Here is a 26,105-nt window from a genome sequence, read left to right as displayed (position 1 = left end):
ATTATTATTATTATTATTATTATTATTATTATTATTATTATTATTATATATACATAACCTGGAACTGGGCGGTTGGGAGGTTGGAAAGGATGGAACAGCCGGTGCGAAGATGGCTCGTAGACATCTCTGGATGGAATCCTTCAGAGGATGAGTTCTCCTCCTTAGTTTCTCTACTTCCACAGCATGAGCACTCCGCCATCTCCAGGTCTATCCTTCTTAGTTTCTTCTTCTTCTTCTTCTCTGCCTGCTGCTTTGTTTCCCTTTATTTTGAAATCTTTCGAGGTCTTTTCTCTATTCTTTGTTATTATGCTATTTTCAATGCAAATGGAGTCATAAACAAGTACTTGTGGATTATACTTATACCACAATTTATTTGGAAAAGTTGCTGTCAAGTAATGAAAGATGATTCAATTTTAGTTTTCACAAGGTTTAGCACACTAAATTTCAGCTCTTTAGAATGCAATCAATGAAAACTACATGTTGGAATGGATGCGTCTACATGTTGGAATGCAACAGTTAATTTTTTTAAAAGACTCACGTTTTTCAGAAGGATTTAAATGACCCATTTTTTAATGCTTCCCCCAAATAACATCGGACAGACCATGCTGAAGTAACAGGTCAGTGATCATTGCAGGCATTTTTTTTTTTTTTAACTTTTCTTATAAATCTATTTAGGAGTTGGTCTTTAGAAATAAGACTTCATGATTATAGTATGTTTTCAAGAGTCAAATTCAATCTTACGCATATTCCAAGTTCCTGCTCTTCCCATGCCAAATTCGATCTTCGAATCAAATTGCAGAAATTAGAATCATGGAAAATAGTAAATCTGTATGTATTGATGTACATGGGCACTTATAGCTGCTTCAAATAGATAAATAATTGCTTAGAATTGTTAATATTAAGTATTCCTGATGTTTAGGATCACGGCTCACTGAAGGAATATCTTCTATTTGTTTGGTGTAAGTGACCTGTGACCTTGTGACCTGCAGGGATTAAGCTAGAATTCATCATGCAAATGTCTTCCATTTTGTTAGTGTAAATTTTCAAATTATATCATTGGTTTTATTTTCTGATATCTTGCCTACACATCATAAGATCTATCTTCTTACCTTGAGCTTACACATCACTAGGTTTATAAAGTTTGAGGATAGAAAGCGTGCATACATAAGTCGGTTACTTCAATATTCACTTGTGCATGAAGTTCTAGGAATCCATTTTGACAAGATCATCATTAATCGAACAATTGAAGGGAAACCATATTTGGTAGGTTGAAATCGGCTTTATTTTCTTGCATTTATTTATTTAGTTTTTAATCACTTATTGAATCAACTTTTTAGATGCGCAAATTTTTTTTTGGAGCATTTTTCTGCTCCAAAAGATTTTGAAATGCGAGGCCATTTAATCTTTGTCAGACAATTACTTGACTTTTATAATTTTATTTTATGTTGCCCAGATCTTCTTAGTGAGATATCTTAATGTTCATTATTGCAAGGATATTCATTTCAGCATATCTTTAAGTTTAACAGAAAAGATTAAGCCTTTGCTACTAGTCTACCTATAGCAAACATTTTACTTATATAGGCTATTTTGTAACTGTCATCACTAGTCAAAATTACTGCCCAAATGGATTGCCAATAAACAGTCCTGTAAATACACAAAGAATCTATTAATGAGTATAGCAAATTTTTCTAGTTATATTTATTAACCTACCATTTGATTATTGTTGACTCCTTGAACCCATTCAGCATATTCTATATTAGGCACGCTATGTCTCATTATATATGATTTTAGCTATAGAATGAAAATTGCCAATAGAATGAGCATAATAGAGATGAGATACAGATGGATGGATGGATATATGAAGTGTGAAAAATATTAGCAAACAAAATGTTATACTTTTTATTAGATGGAATCTGGTGGTGAAAAAAGAGTCCGCATTTCATCAACCCAAAATATAAGTTGTTATTCATGGCTATGTTTTCTCAAATAATTTATACTTACCTTAGATAAAATTAAATCTGAGGTACTATTTTCTGATATTTACCAAAGCAAAGATTAGATAAAAGCAGCTGCTTTGTTGTCTTCTACATAACTTTTCGTTATCAATGAAACCTCTGAACATGTTATTCATTCCAAAAATGATGTCAGCTGTAGGTCTATTCTTTATAAATATGAACCAAAAATTAACCGCTTTTAAAATTCTTGTAATGCATGCTATACCATCTACTCTGTTAATTTTCTGCTTGGTTTATGTTGGAGTTTTTCAGCAATAAAATGCTTTATGACAGAAGATAGCTTACTCCTGATTGTTTTTGTCAAATAATTTATACTTACCTTAGATAAAATTAAATCTGAGGTACTATTTTCTGATATTTACCAAAGCAAAGATTAGATAAAAGCAGCTGCTTTGTTGTCTTCTACATAACTTTTCGTTATCAATGAAACCTCTGAACATGTTATTCATTCCAAAAATGATGTCAGCTGTAGGTCTATTCTTTATAAATATGAACCAAAAATTAACCGCTTTTAAAATTCTTGTAATGCATGCTATACCATCTACTCTGTTAATTTTCTGCTTGGTTTATGTTGGAGTTTTTCAGCAATAAAATGCTTTATGACAGAAGATAGCTTACTCCTGATTGTTTTTGTTGCTGATAGATTGCCCTGTTGCACTTTAAATTTTTTCTTCCTTTTCTGGTATTTAATCTATTTCGATATTTAATGTAGAAAAATGGACAAGATATGCTCATGAATTTCAATTTCAACGTATCGCATCATGGGAACTATGTTGGAATAGCGTCTGAGCCGGTGTGCCCTGTAGGATTAGACATTGTCTCCATTCACATCCCTCTGCATGAAACAGCTCTTGAGTTGGTCAAGAACTTCTCATCTTATTTTACAAATTCAGAATGGGGGAAAATCATGAATGCTGGCAGTTCAGATGATATCTTTTCTGATTTTCTCAGGTATGCTCTCAATTTAACATGTAGTTATTTGTTTGAAATTTAGCAATGCCAGTTTTCTTAATTGAGTTGCCAATAGAGAATTGCCTCGATGGCCATAGCAAACCAGTCTTGCAATAACTTTGGATTGACTAAATCTAAAGATAGTTGAACATGAATTGTGAACACTATGGTTATATTTCAGCCTCAAGTTTGTTTATTTTGTTTTCTTTTAGCACAAATTCATTAATCAAGCATGACACTGTTCAACTTATTCATTGCTGCACACTCCCTTGCATCTTAGACCGATTTTCTCATCCCCTCACATTGCATGTTTTGTATAGGCTGCATTCTTGTGTACTGTTCACTGGATCTTGCTTAAACTTTTTTTTGCAGATGCTGGTCTTTGAAGGAAGCATTTGTCAAAGCATTAGGAGCAGGGCTGGGGTATGGACTGCACAGGTTGGAATTTCATCACAATAACTGGACACATATATCAGTTGACATTGATGGAGTGAAATCAACAGAATGGAGATTCTGGCATTTCAAAATTGACAACTTGCATTTTGTGAGTTTATTATGTCCGAACTTGTTTTCATTACTTCTCAATGCTCTCTTGGTTCTTTGTGTGAACAACATCCACTTCATGGTTGTTAAGTGCAATGACTGGACTAACGCTTTCACTGAAAAGACCCTATGGTGCTACATTTACATGTTTGGTCGATGATTTTTTAGTTTTTAACAGCAAAGTTTTTGTATAATATTGTCCCCTGTGTTTTCAATTAGAAACCTGATTCACTATGGTTTGAGATTAGTAACAAGATTGTCGAATTACAGGCAACTGTGGCAAAGGGGCCTCCAGGAGCTGCTGAGAGTAATCAAAGTACTTTGATGCAAGTAGCTAACAAGGAAGAGTTGAACACCATACACCCTCATGAAGATCAGTTCATCTTCCGTACTGTAGAGGATCTCATTTCAGTTTTTCTCAGAGAGAAAGGTTTGGCTGATGAGTTCAATTTGTTGTAAGAAAGAAGTCTTTTAAATTATTTTCTTTCCAGAGCTGTGCTTTTGCCCACTGGATGGAATGAACCATTGTGACCATTATTGTTTTCTTTATTTATGCATCAAGTTTTTTTCCCCTTTACGGTTACATAGGATTCAAGTATTGTGCTCATTTTGACTCAGGTTTTGGATGTCCTGAGTCTTGTGTTTCTTATATCTGAGAAAAGCAGGTGAAGTTGGGACTTGAGCAAGAGTAATTTCTAGTTAAATATTGTAGAGAAACATTTCACTTGCTTTTTCAATTTGAATGAACACTCTCTGTTGGGTCTTATTGTGTTTGAAATGAAATGAAATGAATTACCAATATCGTATCAGATAGAACAATGGCATGCATGATCATGCTGCATGCACGTATCTCAGAGAGTTGAGTTGATCTTCACGTTCCCAGTCTGCCACAGGAAAGGGGCTTCTGCGTTGTCATCACTGCAGTAGAGGCATGGATGCTGCTGAGCGAAGCCCTGTTCTAGCAGCAGACGCCTCGCCCGAATTACCAGTTCCCTGTTGCTGAGCACCCCATCATGCTCTCTCAGAACCATCTGAATGGAATTACTAAATGCTCCATAAGCCTTCCTTGTTTCATTATTCCCTTCAGGGCTCATGTCGGCTGATGTCTCGTTGGCCTGGCATCCACTAAGTAATATTCCGTCATCTTTATCAGCGGGTCTTTTTAAGGATGATGATGATGATGATGGTTTTACGGGCAATTTTCTGTTTATTAAACTGGCACTCATCTCGGGCCCGAAGAGGTGCCAGAGGTGGTCACCAATGTGAGAAGAAACAATCCCAGAGAGGGAGGAGAGGTGTTGCAGCACCGAGTCAAATGGAATGAGCTTCGGCTTGTGGTTTTGATCGCGCACGGGATCAGATGCTAGTTCACTGATGATGGTTGAACTTGAAGGGCCAATCTGTTCCTTCTCTTTATCAATGAGGCCACCACTGTGGCATGAGTCCGAGATGATCGTGAAGCTCACTCCCCACGCCAGCTGGTCCACCAACTGCCGGAAGTCCAAATCTGCGTGCGAGCGCGCGTTAATTAATTAATGATTAATTAGTTTGCTAATGAACACCATTAGAATAATTGTTTTATTATTTATTACTGACAAACCAAATTGGGGCCCTTGATTTGCATGTGATGTTATTATATATTATTTAATTTGTGTGTGTGTGTGTGTTAGAAAAACTACCTGTGATGAGGTTGAAATCACAGGGAACAATAGCTTCATCAGCTTTGAATCCATGGTGAAACGGCCAAGCAGATGGTATGAGAGTGCCATGGCCGCTGTAGTGGAAGAAGAGCACATCGCCTGGCTTGGCGTTGGCAACCATGCGCCCCAGTGAGCGCCGGATGTTGGCACCGGTGGGCAAAATCGGGGAGTCGGGGGCGTCTGTGAGGACCTCAATATCCTCCTGTTTGAACCCAAAGCGAGACACCAGCAAGTCACGCATGGTCATCACGTCATTGATGCATCCATGAAGCTCGTTCTTTGTGTTGGCGTAGTTGCACCCAACCAAAGTTGCCACCCTCTTCTTTCCTTCCTCCATTGATCGGAATTTCAACAATCAAGTTGCCGTATTTGCTCTCAAATAACCAAATAATTAAAGAGATCTCTTTTTCTTGTATGCAATTTAGTAGTTCACTGGCTAGTGTGCGTGTCTAATATATATATATATAGATAGATTACTAATCATCCATCCATCCATCCATCCATCCATCCATGGTTTTGGATTGCGTTCAAGTAATGGGAAATTAAGGTTCTGTCTTTCAAGTTTCTGCTGTGGATCATTTAATCGCTTCTACGTTCAAGAAATGTGTTGTCGTCTAAGCAACCAAACACCATATACATATAATAAATCTTTCAGTAAGGTTCTGGCAAGGAGGTCTAAAGCAAAGCCAACCAGCGTTTGGCTCTTCTTCTTCGCTTCTAAGACTTGTCTTCCCGCTAATCCCCATCCTTGAGGCAAGTGCTGATCGATGGTATTAATTATATATAGACAAAATTCGAATGGTTTTGGACTATGCTGTAAGCCTGATTTCTCATTCTGACAAGTGTATATATATAGTAAAATTGTTTATTACTGTTATGCAATCCAGCAGTCCACCTACCTATATATTAGCCTTGTTTGGACAGTGCTGCAACCCACCCACAAGGAAAGCCTAGAACAATTTTAGAAGCATGTACAATAAGTTCATGTTATTCACAAAAACAATGCTTCAAACTATCCATAAATTTTATATAAATAAATTATTATCTTCCAACAACAATCGTACGGGGGTGTAGCTCATATGGTAGAGCGCTCGCTTCGCATGCGAGAGGCACGGGGTTCGATTCCCCGCACCTCCATTTTTAATTAACTACTTGTATAAATGTTGATTTTGCTTGTTTTCTAATGTTGATTAATTATCTGCGCTTATTGGGAAACAACAACATGTCAGTCGCCTGTTACGCTTTAATATACAATTTTACATACATTTTATATTGTATGGCACACACATTAATTACTATGAAAATTGGATGTCTCAAAAAGTTTTGGAAATTCAATGATTGAAGGAGATAGATAGAATAAAAAGAAAACCTGACTTGTCCAGACTCAGAGATGCTCGCATCTCATTTCATTTCCGCAGCATGATGGCCTGGTGTGGCAGTGGCAGTGGCAGTGGCAGTGGCACTGGGCAGAACAGAACGCTGTATGTAATTAATGTTAGTGAACTTTTTTCTAATTTATTATAAAAGTTCTACACAATCTTTAGGCGTGGGCTACTTTTTTGTTTTTGGCTGTTCTGAAACAACCGCGCTTGAGCCACCCGATGACACAGACAGACAGCCACAGGACTTTTCCCTTGGGACGTTGCACAGGTTTGAGCAAGTTTTTTGTCAGCAGTACTGTTGTTGGGTTCACAGGATTGTCATTTAAATTGACACCTCCACTAGCCATCTTTATATCTTTATTCTTTACCAAGGTGTTCCTTGTCTCAGCATATGTTAAATTTTATAGTCTGTGGATTGATTCCCGAATGGTAGTTGATAAGAGATTAAAGGCGCATTACTAGTTGTGGTTCTTTTACAGTCCAGAACCCAGAGAGTGTGCACATCATAGTCAGGCTTTTCATTTAACTTCAGTGTTCCCATGTGTGTGGTCTCATTCATTGCCTATTATGTTCTCATCCCAAATGAACACACATATGGAATATATATATATATATATATGTATATATTTTTTCTGAAGAGAGAGACATAGAGAGAGAGAGAGAGAGCGCAATATAACAGTAATAATACTACCGTAACTACAAGTTGTATGCGCACATGCATACAATGCTCGACAATACAAGAATAAGCACTTTTTTAAGTCCAAAAATTAAGAAACAGGCCAAGGCATGAACGAGGAGCTTGAATCAATATCCTTTCACATAAATATTAAATAATGCCCTCTTTGCTTTGCATCATTGCATGTATGTATATATTGTTATTATTATTATTATAAAAAATTAAGAATGGTATAAGAAAACAGTATTCACTATTCAATAAGCAGTGGGGCTTATCCAATTTTTCAATATTATGCTAATACTAATATGTGTATATATAACACGCAACAACCTGACTCTGCCTGCTTCTCCTTCGCCACGGCCCACCGAAGACCCGGGGATGCTCTACAAAACCCTAGCAAGCTCGCTTCCTTTTGCCCCTTCGATTCCACCTACCTAAACCCTACTCAAGCACCGTTTTGATCAGACTTCCTTCCACCTGCCTGCTTCTCGCCGATGAGAGTGTGATCTGTCGTTAGTTTTGAGCTTCTGACGTGCTTCTCAGCTTTGGATTTGAAGGATATTTCGTTGCTCTCTGGAGTGAAGCAAGTTTGCTGAGGCTTCTGGTTCAGGGATGTTTGGTTTGGTCCGAAGGTTAGTGGCTTTTCGGTTTGCTGATTGGGGCGCCCTCTGAATTGCTCTTTTGCGAGGTTGGTTTTTGTGGAAAATCTGATTTTTGCTATTTTTTTTTTCGCTTTTTCTTTTTGTTTCTGAGGAAAAAAGAAATTTGGCACCATTGTTTGCAAGTTTGAGGCTCTCTTTCTACTTTCTTTTTTTTCTTTACTTATATACCTTTTTCTTAGCTGTTTATTTGCTGAAAAGTACTTGCTTTTCTTTCTCCGAGAGGCTACTGTGCATATATGAAATGATGTTTCTTTGTGTTGGTTTTTTAGCATACTATGTGCTTTTCTTAGCTGTTTTTTAGCATACTCTTCTTTAGGGTGCTTGGATTATGCTTTTTCTAAATTCATTATTTGCAGATATCCATGCATTTTAATGCTTCGGTTGTATGCTACTCATCGGCTAAGCGGGTGGCAGATATGTTATCAATTGATTTGTTTTATGTCTATGTACATTTGCTTTTTCTCTTTCTGTGATCTACTATATGTTGTTGCCGTTGTTGTTTTTGTTGTCACTTACCTATGATTTGAGAAAAAAAAAAAAATACTTATCATATACATTAGATTCCTTTGGCTAATTGAAGTGTCTGTTCTAATTATGATGCTCATTTGCTATTTGTTATTGTCATGGTTTTCTGTTATTGGTTTTTTTAATGTCCTTGTTCCTGGTAACTAAAAAAAAAAAAAATGGTTATCTTTGAGATTTGGGTTTCATTGCTAATTACGAATCATATTCCGAGAAAAATGTAACTTTTTCAATATATGGCTAAGATCATTGGAAAGTTTCTTCACTCTTACCTTATTCAAAACTGGCATATTATTTTGTAGCCTTATCAATGTCAAGTGGAAGCTTTGGTTTCTATGTTCTTAGTTGGCGTTTTCCTTGGCTTGTTTGGTTTTGCTTGTTACCATTCATTTACTCCTCCATCAATTTTTTGGCAGGTTCTGTTCTTCCTTATGGATCGATTTTATTTTTCTGTTTTAAATGCATCGGATCAGATGCAAGTATATCCAAGGGTGAAACTGTTACTTGTGGGCCTCTTCTTACAAATCAAACTTTGGTCATTTTGTAGCCTCTTCATCTAGCATATAGGTTTATAATTTGAGTGTTCCAATTTTTCTTGGAAATAATTAACTAGTTGTTCAAGCTTTACGAGAAAATGTCATTGACATGTAGCCTTTCTTGTTTATATCAATTTTCGTTGCCGTCTGGTTTTATGTATACGATGCACATGAATGTAATAAAAACTTACTTTCAAGACATACTGCTTGTTTTTCAATTTTAGTAACATAAACTTTATTGATGCGTATGTTATAATTTTCGGATTTATAAGTACTTCATGAGTTGCGATATTCACCCTTTTTCCTATCTGCAGTCACCAAACTGTTTTCCATCATGTATCATGCCAAGAAGTTTTCATCTCTGCCCATGGTTCACCATAAGGTCCCAAGCTCTGAAGAACTGGCAAATGTTGGTTCTTGTGGATCTCCTGCTAAAAACCCCAGTGCTTCTGTAGGTGGGAAGCAACGGCTGCGGTGGACATCAGATCTCCATGACCGCTTTGTTGATGCAATAACACAGCTTGGTGGACCAGATAGTGAGTATTTTTGATTCAGCAGCAATATATTCTTCGTAGTTCTTACTCTAAATGATGAAATCAAATTTGTTTTACTTTTACTTGTATTCTAAATCAAAGAAACATCCACGTTCCAATAATGGATACAAATAAATAAAGTGGAATGGATCATAGGTAGCTCATAGGATACATCAAATATTTCTTCAAGAACCTGTTAGTACACAGATTTTCCACTTTCAGTGATTTCTTGTCATGCCATTTATGAACACTTCAAAAGGTGCCCTTGTAGTTTCAATGCTTTTTTCTCAGTCCACCTGGCTGCTTTTGAAATCAACTTAGGTTCAACATCCTTCAAATATGACTATGGGGACAGCTTAATGGGTTTTGAACTTGTATATATGTGCATACATATATACAACAAGAACAACAAGTTATTAGTCCCAACTATTTGGGGTTAGCTTGAATACTTCCCCTTCATGTTGTTATATCTAGGGCCAAATAACTAGATAAACCAAGCTCTACCATATCATTACACAAAGTTTCAGCTAAACATTTTGTTGGTGTACTTTTCTCTTCATTCCTGAACAAAAGAGACAAATATATATATTTTATTATTATCTGTTCGTTTCTACTTAAAGGCAACTATTGTGACAAAGTTTAGGAAATTTAGATATGATTTGCCTCCTACATCACCATGGTTTTGAAGCTGGCAAGAGAATTAGTAAATTTTGTTTTATATATTGTGTTGTCAATCTACTATGACTGAATAGCCTGTATATTGTCATGGTGTTCCATTGCAAACAACTTTTTAGTTGCTGGAAATGGCAAATTATGTTAAATACCCCTCCTGAGAAGGATAGCCAATTATGAAATACTGTTACCTGTAACTAACAGTGAACAAGTGAAGAGAGTTTAGGTTATTTGTTTATGTAATTGACATTAATCAAACTACTTTTCTCTAATAGACCTTTATGGTGTTTGCCAAGACTATTAGTCATTACCTGTCCCATTCTCTCTTCATTGGCTTTTTAATCATACTCATCTCAATTTAGGATTACCTTCGAATTTTCACTTATGTGACTGGAAAGTGTTGACCATTAATTTCCTGACATTTTTGTTTTGGTTGCTGCAATTTCTGAATACATATCAAGCTTAATTTCTTTTTGGTTGCTTGACTTAATGAGTCAAAGTCTAAGGACTTGCACCAGTTTAATTACATATTTTCTCCTACATCAATCAGGGGCAACACCTAAAGGAGTTCTAAGAGTAATGGGTGTTCCTGGAATTACAATATATCATGTGAAAAGCCATTTGCAGGTATAGTGTATTGTTTTATAATTTTTGGTTTTTGCATTGCATAAATAATACACTAGATTCCTTATTCTAAGTGCTACTTGCAGAAGTATCGTCTTGCAAAGTACCTCCCTGAATCTCCTGCTGATGGTAAATATATCACTCTCTAAATATTGATATATTCCGTGCCGTTATTATTGAGTTGAAATATTGCTCTTATTGTTGAAGGTTCAAAAGAGGATAAGAAGGATTCTGGAGATGCACTCTGCAATATGGACTCTGCACCGTAAGTAACCTTATTTATTTCTGCAAATAGTTGGCATGTTTCGCTTATGTCTTAGGTTTCTATGGGTTATCCTGAATTTTCAAGTTCATCTAGCCTATTTTGAGAGATTGCAGGTAATTGTTCATTGTTTTGGAAGAAATGTAAACCTTCATCCCCCTGCCCCTGTGGTTAAAGATGCAAAATGTTCCCCGTTCACACATGGAGTTGTTCCCACTAAATTTTATGCAGTTATTTTTTAGGTTGGATCAATTAATGCATGGAACAAGTTCCTTGATCAGTTGTCGCAGTATGTTCATCTTTCTTCATGTTGCAGAGGCGTGGAAATTGATGAAGCTTTAAAAATGCAAATGGAGGTGCAGAAGCGGCTTCGTGAACAGCTTGAGGTTTGGGCGAATTCAAATACTTTTTGATCAAAATTTTGGTTTAATAGCCATTCAAGTGTCTTAGCTGATATTTGATGGGCCATAGCTCAACTTTTCTGCAAATGAATGTCTGATTCTTATAGATATATATATATATATGTATATATATATATATATATATAATCTGATATTGCAGTAAATGAATCATGAACTTACCATGCAAACTTGGTTGTTGATGCATAATTATTTTAGGTGCAAAGGCAGTTGCAGCTAAGAATTGAAGCCCAGAGCAGATATCTCCAGAAGATCATAGAGGAACAACAAAAGCTTGGTGGCACATTGATGGCCTGTGATTCCTCGGCAGCTAATGAAAAGCGGAAAGTCAGTGAGCCACCATCCAAGTTGCAGGATAGCCTCAGTGAATTGACATCGGGCAAGAAACAAAGGTTGGGTGACCAATCGAAAGATACAGAGCAGGTATTACTGCCCCTAACTGAAGAGCCCGAGTCTGATGATTTCGTTGGCCAGTGGAACCGAGACTTAAATGGTACGAGCACCCTCAATTTCAGACTTGATACGGAGATGGACAGCAGCAAAGGTTGTCATAATTCTGACCGGCAAGAGCATGGTTTTGCGGAGAATGAGAGCCAAAATATCAGTCTCAGTTCATCTTCAAGATAACTGCTGCTTTGTTCATTCGTGTCTTTGGGCCATGTGATGCTAGTAGCACTCAATGTCAGTGTTGTATTATTGATACTGTCAAGTTGTTGTAAATACAATGATGCGTCATTTTAATATGATCGAGTTGTTATGTTTAACTAATTGTACAAATGCCGGTAATGGTTGGTTCCGGCCTAGATTTACATTATGGCAACACAAATAATCTTACTTGTGTTGCGGTTATTGACAAATGCTTGTGAATTTTGTACTCATTATAATATAAGCCACCCTCATGCAAAAACACGAAAATCAAAGTCTAGTTTTTTTTAAAACATTAAACACGAAAATCAAAGTCTAATTTTTTTTTTTTAATATATTTATAATTTAATTCACTTTATAAAAAAATAAAACAAAACAAAACCTCGGAAGATAGTTTGGGCCTTTGGGGGCTAACTTAAGTCGGCTGGATCAGGAATAAGTCGGTCAAAAGGCCATTAAGCCAGGTCCTGCGTATGAAATATAAAACAAAGCCTTCTATTTCACCAGGAGCGACGACTCTCTCTCTCTCTCTCTCTCTCTCTCTCTCTCTCGCTAACGAAGGGTATTCCATGGCGGACCTGCTCAGCGACGATCAGATCTCTGAATTCAAGGAGGCCTTCAGCCTTTTTGACAAGGACGGCGATGGTCTGATCTCTTCCATCTCTTTTTTTTTTCACCTTTCTTTTCGGATATCTCTGGGTTCTGTGTCTGTGTATGTGTGTGTGTTGTTTTTTACACCGTTTTGCATTGATCTGCTGTTTTAGTGGCTGCTTTGATTGTGTGGTGTGGATGTGCTTGTGTATATAATCTCATGTCGAATAAGATTTTCAATTGCCAGGTTTTCATGTTTTTCTTGCGATTTTAGGACTGCAATCTTTGCTGTTCTATCTTTTATTTGCGTTATTTTTTGTTCGCGTTCTGTATAATTATCACTTATAGATGCATGTAAGACTTCCCTTTAGTAGATCTAGGTGTTCTCTTCTTTCATGTTGGTGAACCTTCTCTGATTAGTGCTGCCTGAGGTAGATAGTCCTGGTGATCCCTATATCTTGTTAATTGCTTTTTCTTTAGATAAAAATCGTGGATGAATCCTCTATGATATTGGACATTGACTCAATGTTAAAAATTATAGTTATGGATCACGCATTTTAAAGGCAAAGTTTTGGAAATGAAATTTTGATTTTGAGCTTTTTTTTTTCATGCAAGAGATTATAATTATATTTTTGTATCCTGGCTACTGCTTTAGGTAACATCTTTCATGTTATGTTCAAGCTATCTGATTTGCAAGTCTGTCACCTTGTAAAACTATAAAATATTTGTTGTTTGTGATTTTACAATGGTTTGCTAACCAAAATTATAGTTTTTGTGATATGGTTAATCAAAGGTGGCTGTGTTCAATTTCCATCCCCGTGCCTTACTCCTAAATTAAGCAGGTCCTTGAGAATCATTGATAATGGCTAATAGGTTACTGAGAGTGAACAACACACAAAATGAACGACAAGGGATATTGTCTGACTTGTATGCCATATCATTGCTTTGCTTTACTTTCTTCTTCGCTTTACTTTCTTCCTCTGCTTCTTCTTCTTCTTCTCCTCCGTTTTTTTTTCGGTGACCAAATCTTGCATTCTAACCCCAGTTTAGCGGACCCTTTCCTTTCTATGAGAGTAGGTTGTGGCCTTAATCAATATCTGTCAATGCCAGCCACATTTTGCTGGGTCCCTTTTTTTCTAAAAAAATCCAACATGAATAGGTCATGACCTTAATATGTAATATTTTGTTTAATTTACACTCGCTTCATGAATTCCTATGTTCTTTTGTTCTTTGCAGGCATGTTAAATTGCATTTTGACAAATTATGTATCGTATGCTCATAAACAAAAATTGTAAAAGGATATCTTCTGCAATGTTATATTAACTGGGCTATGTAGTTTGCAAAGAAACAGATATTTACAAATTCAATGCATGATTCTTATATTTACCAACTTTTGGTTGTTGCTTAGAATGAAATCCATTTGCGGGGAAGTGTGTATTAAGTTTGAGAATAAAATGCCTGGTGAATTGTAGTGCTCATACCCGTTTGACTATTTTGCTACATATACAATTTCACACTCTGTATTGAAGGTAAGCAAGGAGCACTGTCTGGGATTCAATTAATTTTGATTCTCACAACTGATGAACAAAAAAAGATGAATCTCATGTGCTTGTCCTGTACCTCTGATAGTGTTTTTTGTCTTTTGTCTGTTTTAGTTTTTTCCTGTTTCTAGAACAACCTTAATGTTGACTCTCCAAGAACAGCAACCATATGTTTAGAAATTCACAAGTACCTACTGCTTTGTATTTATTGCTTCCATGCAATTTGATTTTGTTCGAAAGTAGCTACATACTACATTTGCTTCTATCATATTGATGATTCCCATTCCGAACCCCTTTTTTCTTTCAAGCAGCTTGTGTACTGGTCACTAGGTTTCATGTAAGTTGTTAGTTCATACTGTGCAGTGGTATATGGTGCGCCTTTTTTTTATTTTTTTATTTCCTGCAAGTCAAATCATGGCAGTTTGGCTATTCTTGGTTCTTGCCTTTAATTGACAAGAGGTACAGTCTCAAGTAAAAAAGTAAAAAGGAATAGCAAAGGCAAAGATATGTGCTTAGTTGTGATCATTGGTTGTTAAAAACAGGTTGTATCACTACCAAGGAGCTGGGAACTGTGATGCGATCACTGGGGCAGAACCCCACAGAAGCTGAGCTCCAGGACATGATAAATGAGGTGGATGCAGATGGCAATGGAACAATAGATTTCCCAGAGTTTCTTAACCTTATGGCGCGTAAGATGAAGGATACAGACTCTGAAGAGGAGTTGAGGGAGGCCTTCAGAGTGTTTGACAAGGATCAGAATGGCTTCATCTCAGGTGCCGAGCTTCGTCACGTCATGACCAACCTAGGTGAGAAGCTCACTGATGAGGAGGTTAATGAGATGATCCGGGAGGCTGATGTTGATGGTGATGGCCAGATCAATTACGAGGAGTTTGTCAAAGTCATGATGGCTAAATAAGGGGAAAATATCAATCCTCTTTTCATCATCTTATGCTGGTGCCTCAATCCAAAGGTTTATTTTAGTTGTGGAAAAAACTAAAAAGGGTTTGGTTGTTTGTGCTACATGTTAATTCCCTTTTTTTGGGGTCTTTTCATTTTCAAGATTTATGATATGGAATTTTATCTAGGATCTGTTTCTGTCATGGTTTTCTTTTGTCTGACTATACGAAACTATTCTCTATCAGTTACTCATGTATAATAATATACTGTTGTTTTGAAAGCCCACCTTGTGTTGTTGTTAACAAATTAAAACAAATTCATTTTTTCCCCCAGATTATTGGGGAAAAAGTAGTAAACCTAAAGACCAACGTTTTAAAGTAAATTAATCAACAATAATAAATATGCCAGTATTGTCTTTGGTGTGAATGGCCAAGTAAATAAGTAATTATTGCGTACATTTATATGTATTGCAGCAAATTGATAGACAGTAGACATATGTTATATGGTAATAAAAAGGGATCAAAATTATTGGTATGCATCTCAACAAATAGCATCCACATGACACAGAATTACATCATCATCTAAGAAACATTTCAGGTCATACAATCTTAAATATCTTGAGAAAAAAAAATCTGAAATTATGGTTTTATTTGTGAACTAATTGTTTGTTTGTTTAACATAAGACTTAATTGCTTGAGAGTTAAATGCTTCAAGTGTTTGGCTATTGCAATAGTGATTGACCTAACTGTTTATATTAACCTACTTGTTTTTATAATTTCTCATGGTTTTGGTAGACACTATCCTTGTGAATCAGAGAGTCTTTATTATTATTATTTTTTTAATTTTTTGTACATCATAGCCTGAGAACTTGTACTTGCACTTGATCTTGATATAAGTGTGGTATTACTCTATCTTATCACAAGTCCGTCTGTAATGATAGGGTTGAGAGGTTCTGGATTAAGATGGAGAAGAGAATTAAAAGCTAAAAGAGAAGAAAAATAAGAATAAAAAAAACCCTCTGAAGAAAAGAATTAAAAGCTAAAAGAGATTAACAACAAGAAAATAAAAAAATAAAAAGGATAGATAAATCATAAATGAAAAGAACATAGCTGGGTTTTCTTGTCCACATTATTATTGTTTATTTTATAAGGGAAACTATGTTGGTTAATTGCAGGGGTATATATATATATATATACATATATATATTTATGCAATTTTCTTCGTTATCATTCGTCTCCCTCTGCCGTTCTCGCGGCTCCCTTTCGAAGCCCTACGACGTGTCTCTCTCTCTCTCTCTCTCTCTCTCTCTTCTCTCTCTCTCTCTCTCTCTCTCTCTCTCACAGACAGACAGACACACACACAGAGGCAATCAGGACATTACGATTTAGGTTTGGGAGACGAATACGGTATTACTAGCAAAAAGGAGAAGATTAGCCCGATCTGACTTTTTTTAAAAATCCATCTTCATTCAATCTTGCATTTCAGGTAGATTTTTGTAAACTATTCATTTATTCTCCTTATTTTCTTCTGCTCCTTTTTACTTTTTTTGGTTGATTGATTATACTTAGCTAATGTGTCCTCCAAGTTGTAGATCATGACAAGCTATACCCAAATTTTATTTTTTTGTTTTCTTTTTTTCCCTTTAATTAAAATCTATCCATGACTCCCACAAACTGTTCGAAGAAATTCCCAAACCAGACCTCTACTTTTAAAACTTCGAATAAGTGCTATTTTTCTTCATTAAATAAGCACAAGATTATCATGGTCAAGCTTTAATATGTCATTGATGGAATAATTCTCTGTTACATATGTAAGAAACACTTCCGCATTATTTTTGCTTCTGCGCCTGATAAATATTAGTTTTTCACCATCTTCCTTGATAGTATTTGCACGGTCTTCATTAGTTTTGTAGTTGATACTTGCTTATTCTATTTTTTTCTTTGAGTTCATTACTAGATGAGTTCTGATATTAAGTTGAAAATTTCTTTATATGATGCACAACTATTTCATTCATGTTAACATTTTCTTTAGGCAGAATGCCTGTGGAGCATTTTGTTTTTTTTGTTTTAACTGAATAGACTGTACTTCTTTAGTTGACTATTCAATCATGTTATTGTTTTCTTAGATAACTTTTGTCCATTCATGTTTCTGGGAACCAATGTTCATCAATTAAGAATGATAATAAACTTTAACCTCAGATATTGGTATATTTGGTATTTCATTTGGAGGCAGAGAAGGGGAAAAAAATTAACACGAGAATGCACAAATATCAGTTGTCATATGACAAGATATGATTAACTGAATTGAGCAGAATGAATATCTGATTGAAAATTGAAATTGTTTTATAGGACATTGAACGAGTGACAATGCTTTCTTTCTTAAAAAAATTGCACCAATGAACCAAAAAGGTTGGATGAGTGAGTGCAAGAATTTATTATTGAGATATTTTGGGGCATTGCCTGAAATTAAAGTCCTGAAAGGTATAAAATAGCAAATAGAGAGCAAAATGAAACAATAAAATTTAGCTAGGTGTTTAGAGTAATGTAGATGTTGAATGCAGGGTTGGTTAAACAATTTCTATTGATTCAGGGGTAGAAGTATAACTCATTTTAGTTATATTTTCCATTTTTGTGGTTTTGGGTTAATTATTATTAAGTGCAACCATGCTACCTCTTACTACTTAATTACTCCCCTCACCTTACTTGGCTTTTTTTTTCTTTCATTGATGAGTAGAATTAATAGGATTGCCTCTCTGAGTAGAATGCAGTATATTTATTTATTTATTTAATATTTAACCAATCTCGGTATCATATATCAATAGGAAATGAGTTCTGGGACATTGGGTGCTGCAAAAATTTATCACAGACTTCTCAAGGCTGTTAAGAAGCACATTGGTCATGATGGATGCAGAAGACATTTCAGAGATTTTGTAACTGAAGAATTTCGGAAGAACATTAACCTTTCTGATCAAACTGCTATTCAGTCCAAGTTGAAGCTTGCTCATGATTACACCTTTCTTCTTAATAGTGTGCATCATCATAAGGTTCGTATGGATACCTCAAAATTAAGTAATCTGTTTATTTCTTTCTTCTTATCTATAGAATATAGCTCATTGTATGGTTTACATTGAATGAGGCTGTTGGTTCCAAGTCTTGCTTTTAATAATTTTCTTCAAACTATTATCTTCCAGTGGCTATGGTTTTATCCTTTATTTATTTATTTCTTTATTTATTTATTTATTTATTTTAACCATAGACTGATCCCTGAGAAAAATGCATCCATGTTTACTTCTGTTTAGGCATAGAAACACTCAAACACAAGCTTTAGCAAAATTACTTATTCCTGTATCAATTATTTCAGTAGAAAGAGTAGAAAATTGAAGAAATATTTCACTAGTTTGTTCCAAGGCCTCTCTTAATCTCCTGTCAGCTGGAGTGGATAAACTTTTACAGTTGTTACGTGTCTTATATAGATGATCTATGTATAATAGTTGCTGGGTATATTTGTTTCTGGCATTCAGTTAAGAACAATGTTGGTAATTTGGGTTGATATACTTAATAATATATTTAAAAGCTCATCATGGTCTGTTCCAACTTTTCACGTTTTAGCAGACCTGAAGTTCAGGAATGCTATTATTGTTCTGCCAAACTGTTATTCAGAATCTTTACTCAAAAAGAACTGCTCTTTTGTATGCTTTCACCTTGTATTCTGACTTTATGAATCAATTGGTGGTATGCAGGAACTGCTGTTCTCGTATAATATTGCTGTTGATCGATCAGATGAAATGAAGAAGGTTCTGAATAAATCAGCTGCTAGTGTTGGCCTTCGGCTTCCTGATGTTTATCAGCCTTGACAATTGGTTCTGCCCATATTGCTTCTAAATCAATACAGTTGCAGTTTGGACGGAAGGGTGGACATATATCTATAACTTGTTTACTTTTTTCCATTGGCCCAGCTGCTCTTGTACTGGTCTTTCTATGTCATAGACTCATAATAACACGTTTCGTTGGCATCGTTGCTGTATTGTTTGAAATCCGGCATGTATTGTTTAACAGATCTTGTCAGTTTTTATTTAAGAATCGCAAATTTTGTGTCATTAGTGACAAATAGTGAAGAATTTGCAATGACATTGCTGCCGATCAGTGTCTTATAATTGCCGTTTTATTGCAACGTGGAAGCTGATCAATGCAGCTGGCCTTCTGTGCGCTTTTCACAGTGATGAGCAACGAGGGGCCTTTTGCGGGGTTGGGCCTTTTGTATCCCTAACACAGGTGGTTAAATAGGAAGCGCAGCAAAGCAAGTCTTTGATATGGGTTGGGTTGATTAAGCATTTAAATTTTTATGGTTGTGTATTTATTTTTCTCAAATAAAAAATAAAAAAATAAAAAAATAAAAAAAATAAAAAAGAATATAGGTGTATGTTATTCAGATTTTATATTTTAGCAAGTGATTTCAAAGCTATGAGGATAAAAGGTTGTTTTACCAACAACAAAGTCATTTTGAAATATTTAGGAATATATGACTTTCTCGGCTGTGATAAGATCAGGAAGTGGAGTATTTAGAAAATTCACATATGTGCATGTATTTAGTATGTGATTTATTTATATTTATTTAAAATATAAAATAGATACGTAATTTTTTTATATTTATTTAAAATAAGAAAAGGGAAGAAAATAATAAGGACTTGAAGGTAAAAAAAAAAGAAAAAAAACAACCAATGCTTGAAAGTTGAAACCGGGTTAGCCGGCTCTTCCACTTGAGGGACTTGCCTGTTTATGCTTATCCGGATTCCGGATAAAGTCCCCCGCAAAAGTTTAGCTTTCAGTGCCTGAGAGGGGACGAGAGATATGGCTCTCCTTCTCCCTCATCTCTCCTTACTGTCCTCTAGCCTCATTCCTCCTTCCTCTTCGTCCCTTCACCCCACCTCCATCCCAATTGCCTCTCGCCCCTGTGAGTATTTTCTGTTTCTTCTATTGTTTTTTGCTATTGAAATTTCTTTGTGTTAATTCTTTTCTCTTTAGATTGATTTACTTGCCAACACGGGAAAACTTGGATGGTTGTTTTGGTTTTTGTTTGCTTACTGTGGCATTACTGCAAACATCATGCGCATTCTTTTGCCCATGTTTATTTCTTTTTTTTCTTTCTGTCCTGATAAATGTGGATAAGCCGCGGGATCAGACCCTCAAGTAAATTTTGATATTTGCGCTTTCTATGCCAGAACCATTCATTTGGTGCTAAATCTAGTTCTTTGGATAGTGTTCACATCCACATTCATATTTACTTCACATTTCGTGTGGAATCTGTGAATTGACTTTGTTGTTGATCTAAATATTCTTCATCTTTTTTATGTAATACTTGCCATGCTTTGATTCTGATCATACTCTTAGTTTCTTATAATGTTCATATTCCTTCAATTTGATCTCATTGTCAATGATCTTTACTTGGATTACTTGTTTGCACATGTTCCTTTAGTTGCAAGGTTGTGGCAGCAAGACCTAGTGTTACAGCGTGGAACTCTTAGAGGAGTGAGGGTAGGCAAGACCCTTGGATTTCACAATAGGTCTATCATGGTCCAGGCTTCTTCCCAAGTTGATGGGGCCGATGATGGTGGACCTGATAGTATTCCATCTCAAAGGCCAGAAGAAGCTGTGGCAGTTGAGAACCTTCCTCTAGAATCCAAGCAGCAGATGATTCTCGAGCAGAGGTTGAGGATGAAGCTGGCCAAAAAAATACGGCTTCGGAGGAAACGCCTTTTGAGGAAGCGTCGGATGAGGAAGAAGGGCAGATGGCCACCTTCCAAGATGAAGAAGAACAAGAATGTGTAATATATTTTGCAGGTCTATCTCTGCCTTCTCCTCATTGTAATTGCTATATTTTGATAGCTGCTTCCTCTGACACTTGTGACATTGAATTTGTTTACCTGCTTAAGAGTTGAGTTTGTGAAAACCATATTTGTTTTGAAATCAAGTTAGTTTGGAAAAAGGTCTCAGTTGATATGGTTTATGGTTTATGGTTTTCACTTTCCTGTTAGGTTAGATAGACCTAGTTGTATTTATGGTTTATGGTTTATGGTCTCCACTTACCTGTGTTTATGATTTATCGTTTTCACTTTCCTGTTAGGTTAGATAGACCTAGTTGTATTTGCGAAAAATACTTGATCACCTAACAGGTATTTTTATGGTGCTAGATCTGTTTAGTTTCTCAAACGAAGTCAATGTTTCTTCAAACTTCATATATTTCCTTCATTATTGACCAAAATACATTCTGTATTGCATATAATTCTTGCCTATTATATGTTAGTCATTTATGCTTTGTGCTTTCATTTTATTCAAAGTATGATCAGCAGTGAAATTTCTTCATTACATCTTAAGAAGTTGGAGCGTTTTCAAAGCTAAATATCATTCGACTAATGAAATTTCATCTATTCATAAGTGATAAGTATATTCTAAAAGGGTATTGGTATGTTCTCATGGTTCAAGGTAACGTGTAGCAAGTCCAAAATCATTCTCTTGAGGATTTTTTTTTCCCCAATTTATTTTGCAACTTATATGTCAACACCATTAACAATGAGTTACCCAAGTTTAGGTTATTGTTCCATATTTTGGGGTTGGTGTTCATGGTTTCTTGTCTTATACCCAATTCTTCATGTATTTAGCCTGTGAGAAGAGCCAACTGTGTTCTTGTTGTCGTTCTACAGTTGACAGGTCTCTCAGCTGTAACTGGGTTGTGTGTTTAAGAATAAAACGTGGAATGGATGATTTGGCCAAATTTGAGGTCAGAAAACCTGTTTCCTTTATTATTTACAGGGCTTTAGAAATTTTAATTTCTTTATTCTGTTCTTGCCGCGGGGCTGTTACTGTGCATGTTTGGGTTTTGAAGAAGTACATTTAGATTGCACAAGAAGCATGCAATACACTGGGTGTTGCATGTGTGTAGCTAATCAGATGGGCATGAAACGCAAATTCTTAAAATTTCAGATAGTTTCTTGCATTATCTATCTGACTTGAATGATAAAATTCCAGTGAATGGATAAACCGAAAACCTTAAAATTATCTTCAATGCACATGCGCTGCTGACTGATACATCTGAATGAAGGTGTAGTCCCACATGCAGACACTATAATCAACATTGAATATGCATCTCTCGGCTACTGTATCTGAATGTGAGTGTACTCATCACCCAGCCATTTATCCACTAGAGACTTGGGAAATTAGATTACAAATTATCAAACACCAACTGAGAAGGACTTCTTTCCAGGACTTTAGCAGAGGCCAATTGAATCCCATCTATGCAGACTGCTGGGCTGTATCCATGTAAACGTGCAGTTAAATGCTTATTTTATTAATTACATGTCATCACCTTGCATTAAATGCTTTCATTGATAAGTGACTCGTTGTTAGGGATGTAAGTGGGGCGGGGAATCCCCGTTCCCTGCGGGGCCCCGCCCCGACGGAGCGGGGATTCCCCGAACTCCCCGCGTGGGGCGGGGAGCGGGGAAAAATTCCTCCCCGCCTAGCGGGGCGGGGGCGGGGGCGGGGAATGGTCTCCCCGGCCCACGGGAATTCCCACCCCGCTCCCTGCGGGGAACCCCGTAGGGAATTTCCTCGGGGCACGGGGGTTTTCCCGTGCCTCTCGGAGATTCCCGAAAAAATATATTATATATTATTATTATATTTATTAAAGATTATTTCACCATTAATATAATATTATATATATATATACTTTCATATTTAATAGAAACTTAATTTAAAATAATTAAGTTTAAATATAATTGTAACAATAAATTTGAAATAACGTTATATATTATTTATTTAGTGGTGGAATTGGATTCTCAATATATGAATTTTATTTAATGGATTTGTAATTTTAATTTAATTTTAAAATTTATGTTATTTGTATTACTTAATTTGTACGTTAATGTTGTTTCATCAAACATTATATTATGACTTGTTAGGAGAAATATTTTGTGTGTATTTTTATTTTATATATGATGTGTATGTTGTAAAAAAAACTTTGGTTGCGAATTTTTATTTTATTTCATCATACATTATATTTTTTATTTTCAATTGTATATAGCATCTTTAGCATATGTGTAACATAAATGCATTAGAAATATTATAGTTATTTACAGAAAATTTTTATATCAATGTTTTGGCCGGGGCGGGGATCCCCACGGGGGTGGGGGGATTTTTCACCTACGGGGAATTTTAAACCGGGGAATCCCTGCACTGTGGAGAGCGGGGATGGGGACGGGGATCCCATTCCCCGCCCCGTCCCACTTCCATTCCTACTCGTTGTCGTAAGCACCTATTTTATACAAGCACAAAATCTCTCCATTTCGTCTTGACCAAAATGTTTAAACTGTGATATTTTCTTCCAGTTGCACCCTATTTTTTTCATAATAGTAAAAAAAAACTCTCCATCCAATCTCATGCAGCTATGAATTTATGAAAATCTTTCTAATCTCACAACAATTAGATTCACACATAGGACTGCACATAAATCAAGCCGCTCACGAGCTACTCAAAGCTTGATTCAAAAAAGGTTCATTCATTAAGGGGGTGTTTGGTTCAGTGTAACTGTAAATACAGTGGCTTTCTAGTTACAATGTAACTGAAAATCCATGGATTTTATAATACAGTACAGTCAAATCTAGTGTTTGGTTAGATGTACTGTAAATGCTGTATTATAGGATTTTGTATTTGATAAGAGATATTTATAAATTTGAAATTAGAATTTTTTTTTTTACATTATAAATATTTTAATGATTTTAAGTATTGTATTAATTAATTTAACTATTAATTTTATTATTAAATTAGTTATTAAATTTATTAGTATATTTATTTATTTATTTTATTATATTTATAATTTTTAAATTTAATTTTTAACCCAATAAAAAAAGTATTTTGAACTTTTCATATATTTTTAGCATGTTATTAATGATTTTAATTATCGCATTGATCATTTTAACTCTTAATTTTATTATTAAATTAATTATCAAAGTAATTATTAAATTTATTATTAAATTTTATAATTTTTCACTCCACAAAAATATCCATAAATGTTTAATTATATTTGTTTTTCTTTAATTGGTCACATATAGGTCACAAGTTATGCATTTGAAGAAATTCAAAGATAAGGGATTTGGTTTTACGCCCAACGTAAAACCAAATCCCTCATTGGATGTAATATGAGTTACATTGGTTTTTGAAATCCTGTGAACCAAACACAGGATTTCATAAAACTCAGTAACTCAAGTTACATGTAACTCAAAAACCCTCCAAACAAACACTACCTAAGTAAACAAGCCGAGCTCAAGCTTGATTTTGAAGCTCAAATAATTAATCGAGCCGAGCTTGAGCCATATACTGCTTGGCTTATTAAGGCTAGCGATCCTACTCATTTATTAGTTTGTGAGTCTAAAAACAAGCTTGTTAAATGAACTTGCTTAATGAGCTTGCTTGCAAGCCTTTTAATGAGTATGCTAAACAAGTTTGATAATGAGTCTACTTGCAAGCCCGCTAAACGAGCCTACTAAATATATATATATATATATAAGTATGGCTATAAACTAATTCGTTGAAAGCTCGAAGGCTTGACGCATTAAGGGCTTGCCTCAGTTTGTTTATTTTAAATGAATGATTCCTGAGTGCAATTTCTAAGCTCATAAGGTAAATGTGGAGAGCTTGAATACCACCAAACTTGATTTTTTAAAGCTCATAAACAACATAATTATAATATTATTAAAAGATCATTTATAAGAATAGTTAAGAGGGTCATTTATATTATTATTAACAAGCTGATTTGTAAGAATTATTACAAAAATTGTTTATAGTATCATCAATAATCACATTTATATAGAGCATTTATAGAACTCTTTGTAGTAATATTAAACAGTTTTCTATGGGATCATTAATAATAATCTGTGACAAAAATATTACACGTCGTTTTAGTGTACATTTAAGTAAAAGAAAAGATTAATTTATAATTGTTATTTTAAAAAATTTAATATATTTTCAAAATAATATATTTTTAATAATAATAATAATATATTATTTATGAAAAAATAATTGAGTTAATGAGCCAAAGTCCCAGAATTTCATGAAGCTCGGCGTTGATTTGAACTTGGTTGAAGTAAGCTCGAGTTCAACTCGGACTTGATTAAAGTAGGCTCAAGTTTGGCTTGGATTCAGTAAAAAATAGTGATGAGCTAAGCTTAAGCATGGCCTAGTTTGGCTGGGCTCGATTTGTTTGCAGCCCTATATAATGTGCTTAAAAAAAAGGAAATGCTATGAGCCTATGGGCAATAGCTGGATGCTCTTATATATATATACATTTATTTGTAAGTTTACTCGATGATCAATGTTTTCAATAATATAAGATAATTGGTGATCTGCTCTTCCTTTAGGGTCCACAAGCCAAGCCACCAAGGTTAGTTTTTTTAAAAAAAGTGAAAAACCATAGATTTATTAGAAAAAGTAAATTGAACAAACAAAGACGGAGGAAAAAACAAAAACGAATAAACAAACACAACAACATAGAAACAAAAAAAAGATCAACAGACAGAAGATGATAGCAAATATAAGCAAAACATAAAATTAAGTGGGGCATCACAGGGGTGAGGCACCCTTAACACAAAAAACAAAAACATAATGGACGACCAACATATGAGGTGAAGAGGTCCATCAAAAGACAACAGAGATCTCAGTCTGGCCGCTAAGGTTAATTGTTCATGAGTTTTATTAGCTTAAAAAAATTAATTAATGGGTGGGTTATATGCAAAATAAATAAATAATAAATAATTCAATAAAGAGTGATTTATTTATGTTTATAAAATTATATATATATATAAATTTTTTTTTTTGGGTCCGTAAAATAATGGTGTTTATTCATAATTTTCACAATTTTCGTAGGGTATGTATTGACTTATGAGT

At 35.1% G+C, this 26,105-nt stretch overlaps 6 protein-coding genes and 1 non-coding gene across 10 annotated transcripts; 6 read left to right on the top strand and 1 right to left on the bottom strand.

The window, feature by feature from the left end:
• The first annotated feature begins 72 nt into the window (after positions 1–72).
• LOC120249539 (L-aminoadipate-semialdehyde dehydrogenase-phosphopantetheinyl transferase-like) lies at positions 73–4,232 on the top strand. Its single transcript, XM_039258091.1, has 5 exons — positions 73–205; positions 1,131–1,263; positions 2,728–2,966; positions 3,339–3,510; positions 3,780–4,232. Exons 1-5 carry the CDS (start codon positions 90–92, stop codon positions 3,966–3,968), a joined length of 849 nt encoding a protein of 282 aa, XP_039114025.1. The 5' UTR covers positions 73–89; the 3' UTR covers positions 3,969–4,232.
• A 6-nt stretch (positions 4,233–4,238) lies between these two features.
• LOC120249537 (metacaspase-9) lies at positions 4,239–5,628 on the bottom strand. Its single transcript, XM_039258087.1, has 2 exons — positions 5,189–5,628; positions 4,239–5,016 (listed from the first exon to the last, which is right to left on the bottom strand). The coding sequence occupies exons 1-2, from the start codon at positions 5,544–5,546 to the stop codon at positions 4,361–4,363; spliced, it is 1,014 nt and encodes a 337-aa protein (XP_039114021.1). The 5' UTR covers positions 5,547–5,628; the 3' UTR covers positions 4,239–4,360.
• A 645-nt stretch (positions 5,629–6,273) lies between these two features.
• On the top strand, positions 6,274–6,346 carry TRNAA-CGC. Its single transcript has one exon. It is a non-coding gene; the product is annotated as a tRNA-Ala (tRNA).
• A 1,412-nt stretch (positions 6,347–7,758) lies between these two features.
• Positions 7,759–12,261, top strand: LOC120250219 (myb family transcription factor PHL7-like). 4 transcript variants are annotated; one of them, XM_039259013.1, is made up of 8 exons: positions 7,759–7,899; positions 8,286–8,343; positions 9,302–9,523; positions 10,743–10,819; positions 10,903–10,945; positions 11,024–11,081; positions 11,395–11,464; positions 11,696–12,261. In XM_039259013.1, exons 2-8 carry the CDS (start codon positions 8,292–8,294, stop codon positions 12,122–12,124), a joined length of 951 nt encoding a protein of 316 aa, XP_039114947.1. In that variant the 5' UTR covers positions 7,759–7,899; positions 8,286–8,291; the 3' UTR covers positions 12,125–12,261. The 4 variants fall into 4 exon arrangements, with proteins under 4 accessions (XP_039114947.1, XP_039114946.1, XP_039114949.1 ...); XM_039259012.1 differs by having other exon boundaries at positions 7,759–7,955; XM_039259015.1 differs by lacking the exon at positions 8,286–8,343.
• Positions 12,262–12,634: 373 nt separating this feature from the next.
• On the top strand, positions 12,635–15,374 carry LOC120283485 (calmodulin-7-like). The gene is made up of 2 exons (XM_039290179.1): positions 12,635–12,787; positions 14,817–15,374. Exons 1-2 carry the CDS (start codon positions 12,712–12,714, stop codon positions 15,188–15,190), a joined length of 450 nt encoding a protein of 149 aa, XP_039146113.1. The 5' UTR covers positions 12,635–12,711; the 3' UTR covers positions 15,191–15,374.
• Positions 15,375–16,378: 1,004 nt separating this feature from the next.
• Positions 16,379–19,265, top strand: LOC120283488. The gene is made up of 3 exons (XM_039290181.1): positions 16,379–16,656; positions 17,993–18,214; positions 18,911–19,265. The coding sequence occupies exons 2-3, from the start codon at positions 17,996–17,998 to the stop codon at positions 19,022–19,024; spliced, it is 333 nt and encodes a 110-aa protein (XP_039146115.1). The 5' UTR covers positions 16,379–16,656; positions 17,993–17,995; the 3' UTR covers positions 19,025–19,265.
• A 653-nt stretch (positions 19,266–19,918) lies between these two features.
• LOC120283487 (50S ribosomal protein 5 alpha, chloroplastic) lies at positions 19,919–21,153 on the top strand. Its single transcript, XM_039290180.1, has 2 exons — positions 19,919–20,121; positions 20,644–21,153. The coding sequence occupies exons 1-2, from the start codon at positions 20,019–20,021 to the stop codon at positions 20,994–20,996; spliced, it is 456 nt and encodes a 151-aa protein (XP_039146114.1). The 5' UTR covers positions 19,919–20,018; the 3' UTR covers positions 20,997–21,153.
• The last annotated feature ends 4,952 nt before the right edge of the window (positions 21,154–26,105 follow it).

The sequence above is a fragment of the Dioscorea cayenensis genome, chromosome 19, assembly GCF_009730915.1.
Source record: "Dioscorea cayenensis subsp. rotundata cultivar TDr96_F1 chromosome 19, TDr96_F1_v2_PseudoChromosome.rev07_lg8_w22 25.fasta, whole genome shotgun sequence".
Classification (NCBI taxonomy): Eukaryota; Viridiplantae; Streptophyta; class Magnoliopsida; order Dioscoreales; family Dioscoreaceae; genus Dioscorea; species Dioscorea cayenensis.
The sequence above is the reverse complement of the archived record's forward strand: the minus strand, read 5'-3'. Positions and strand labels throughout refer to the sequence as shown.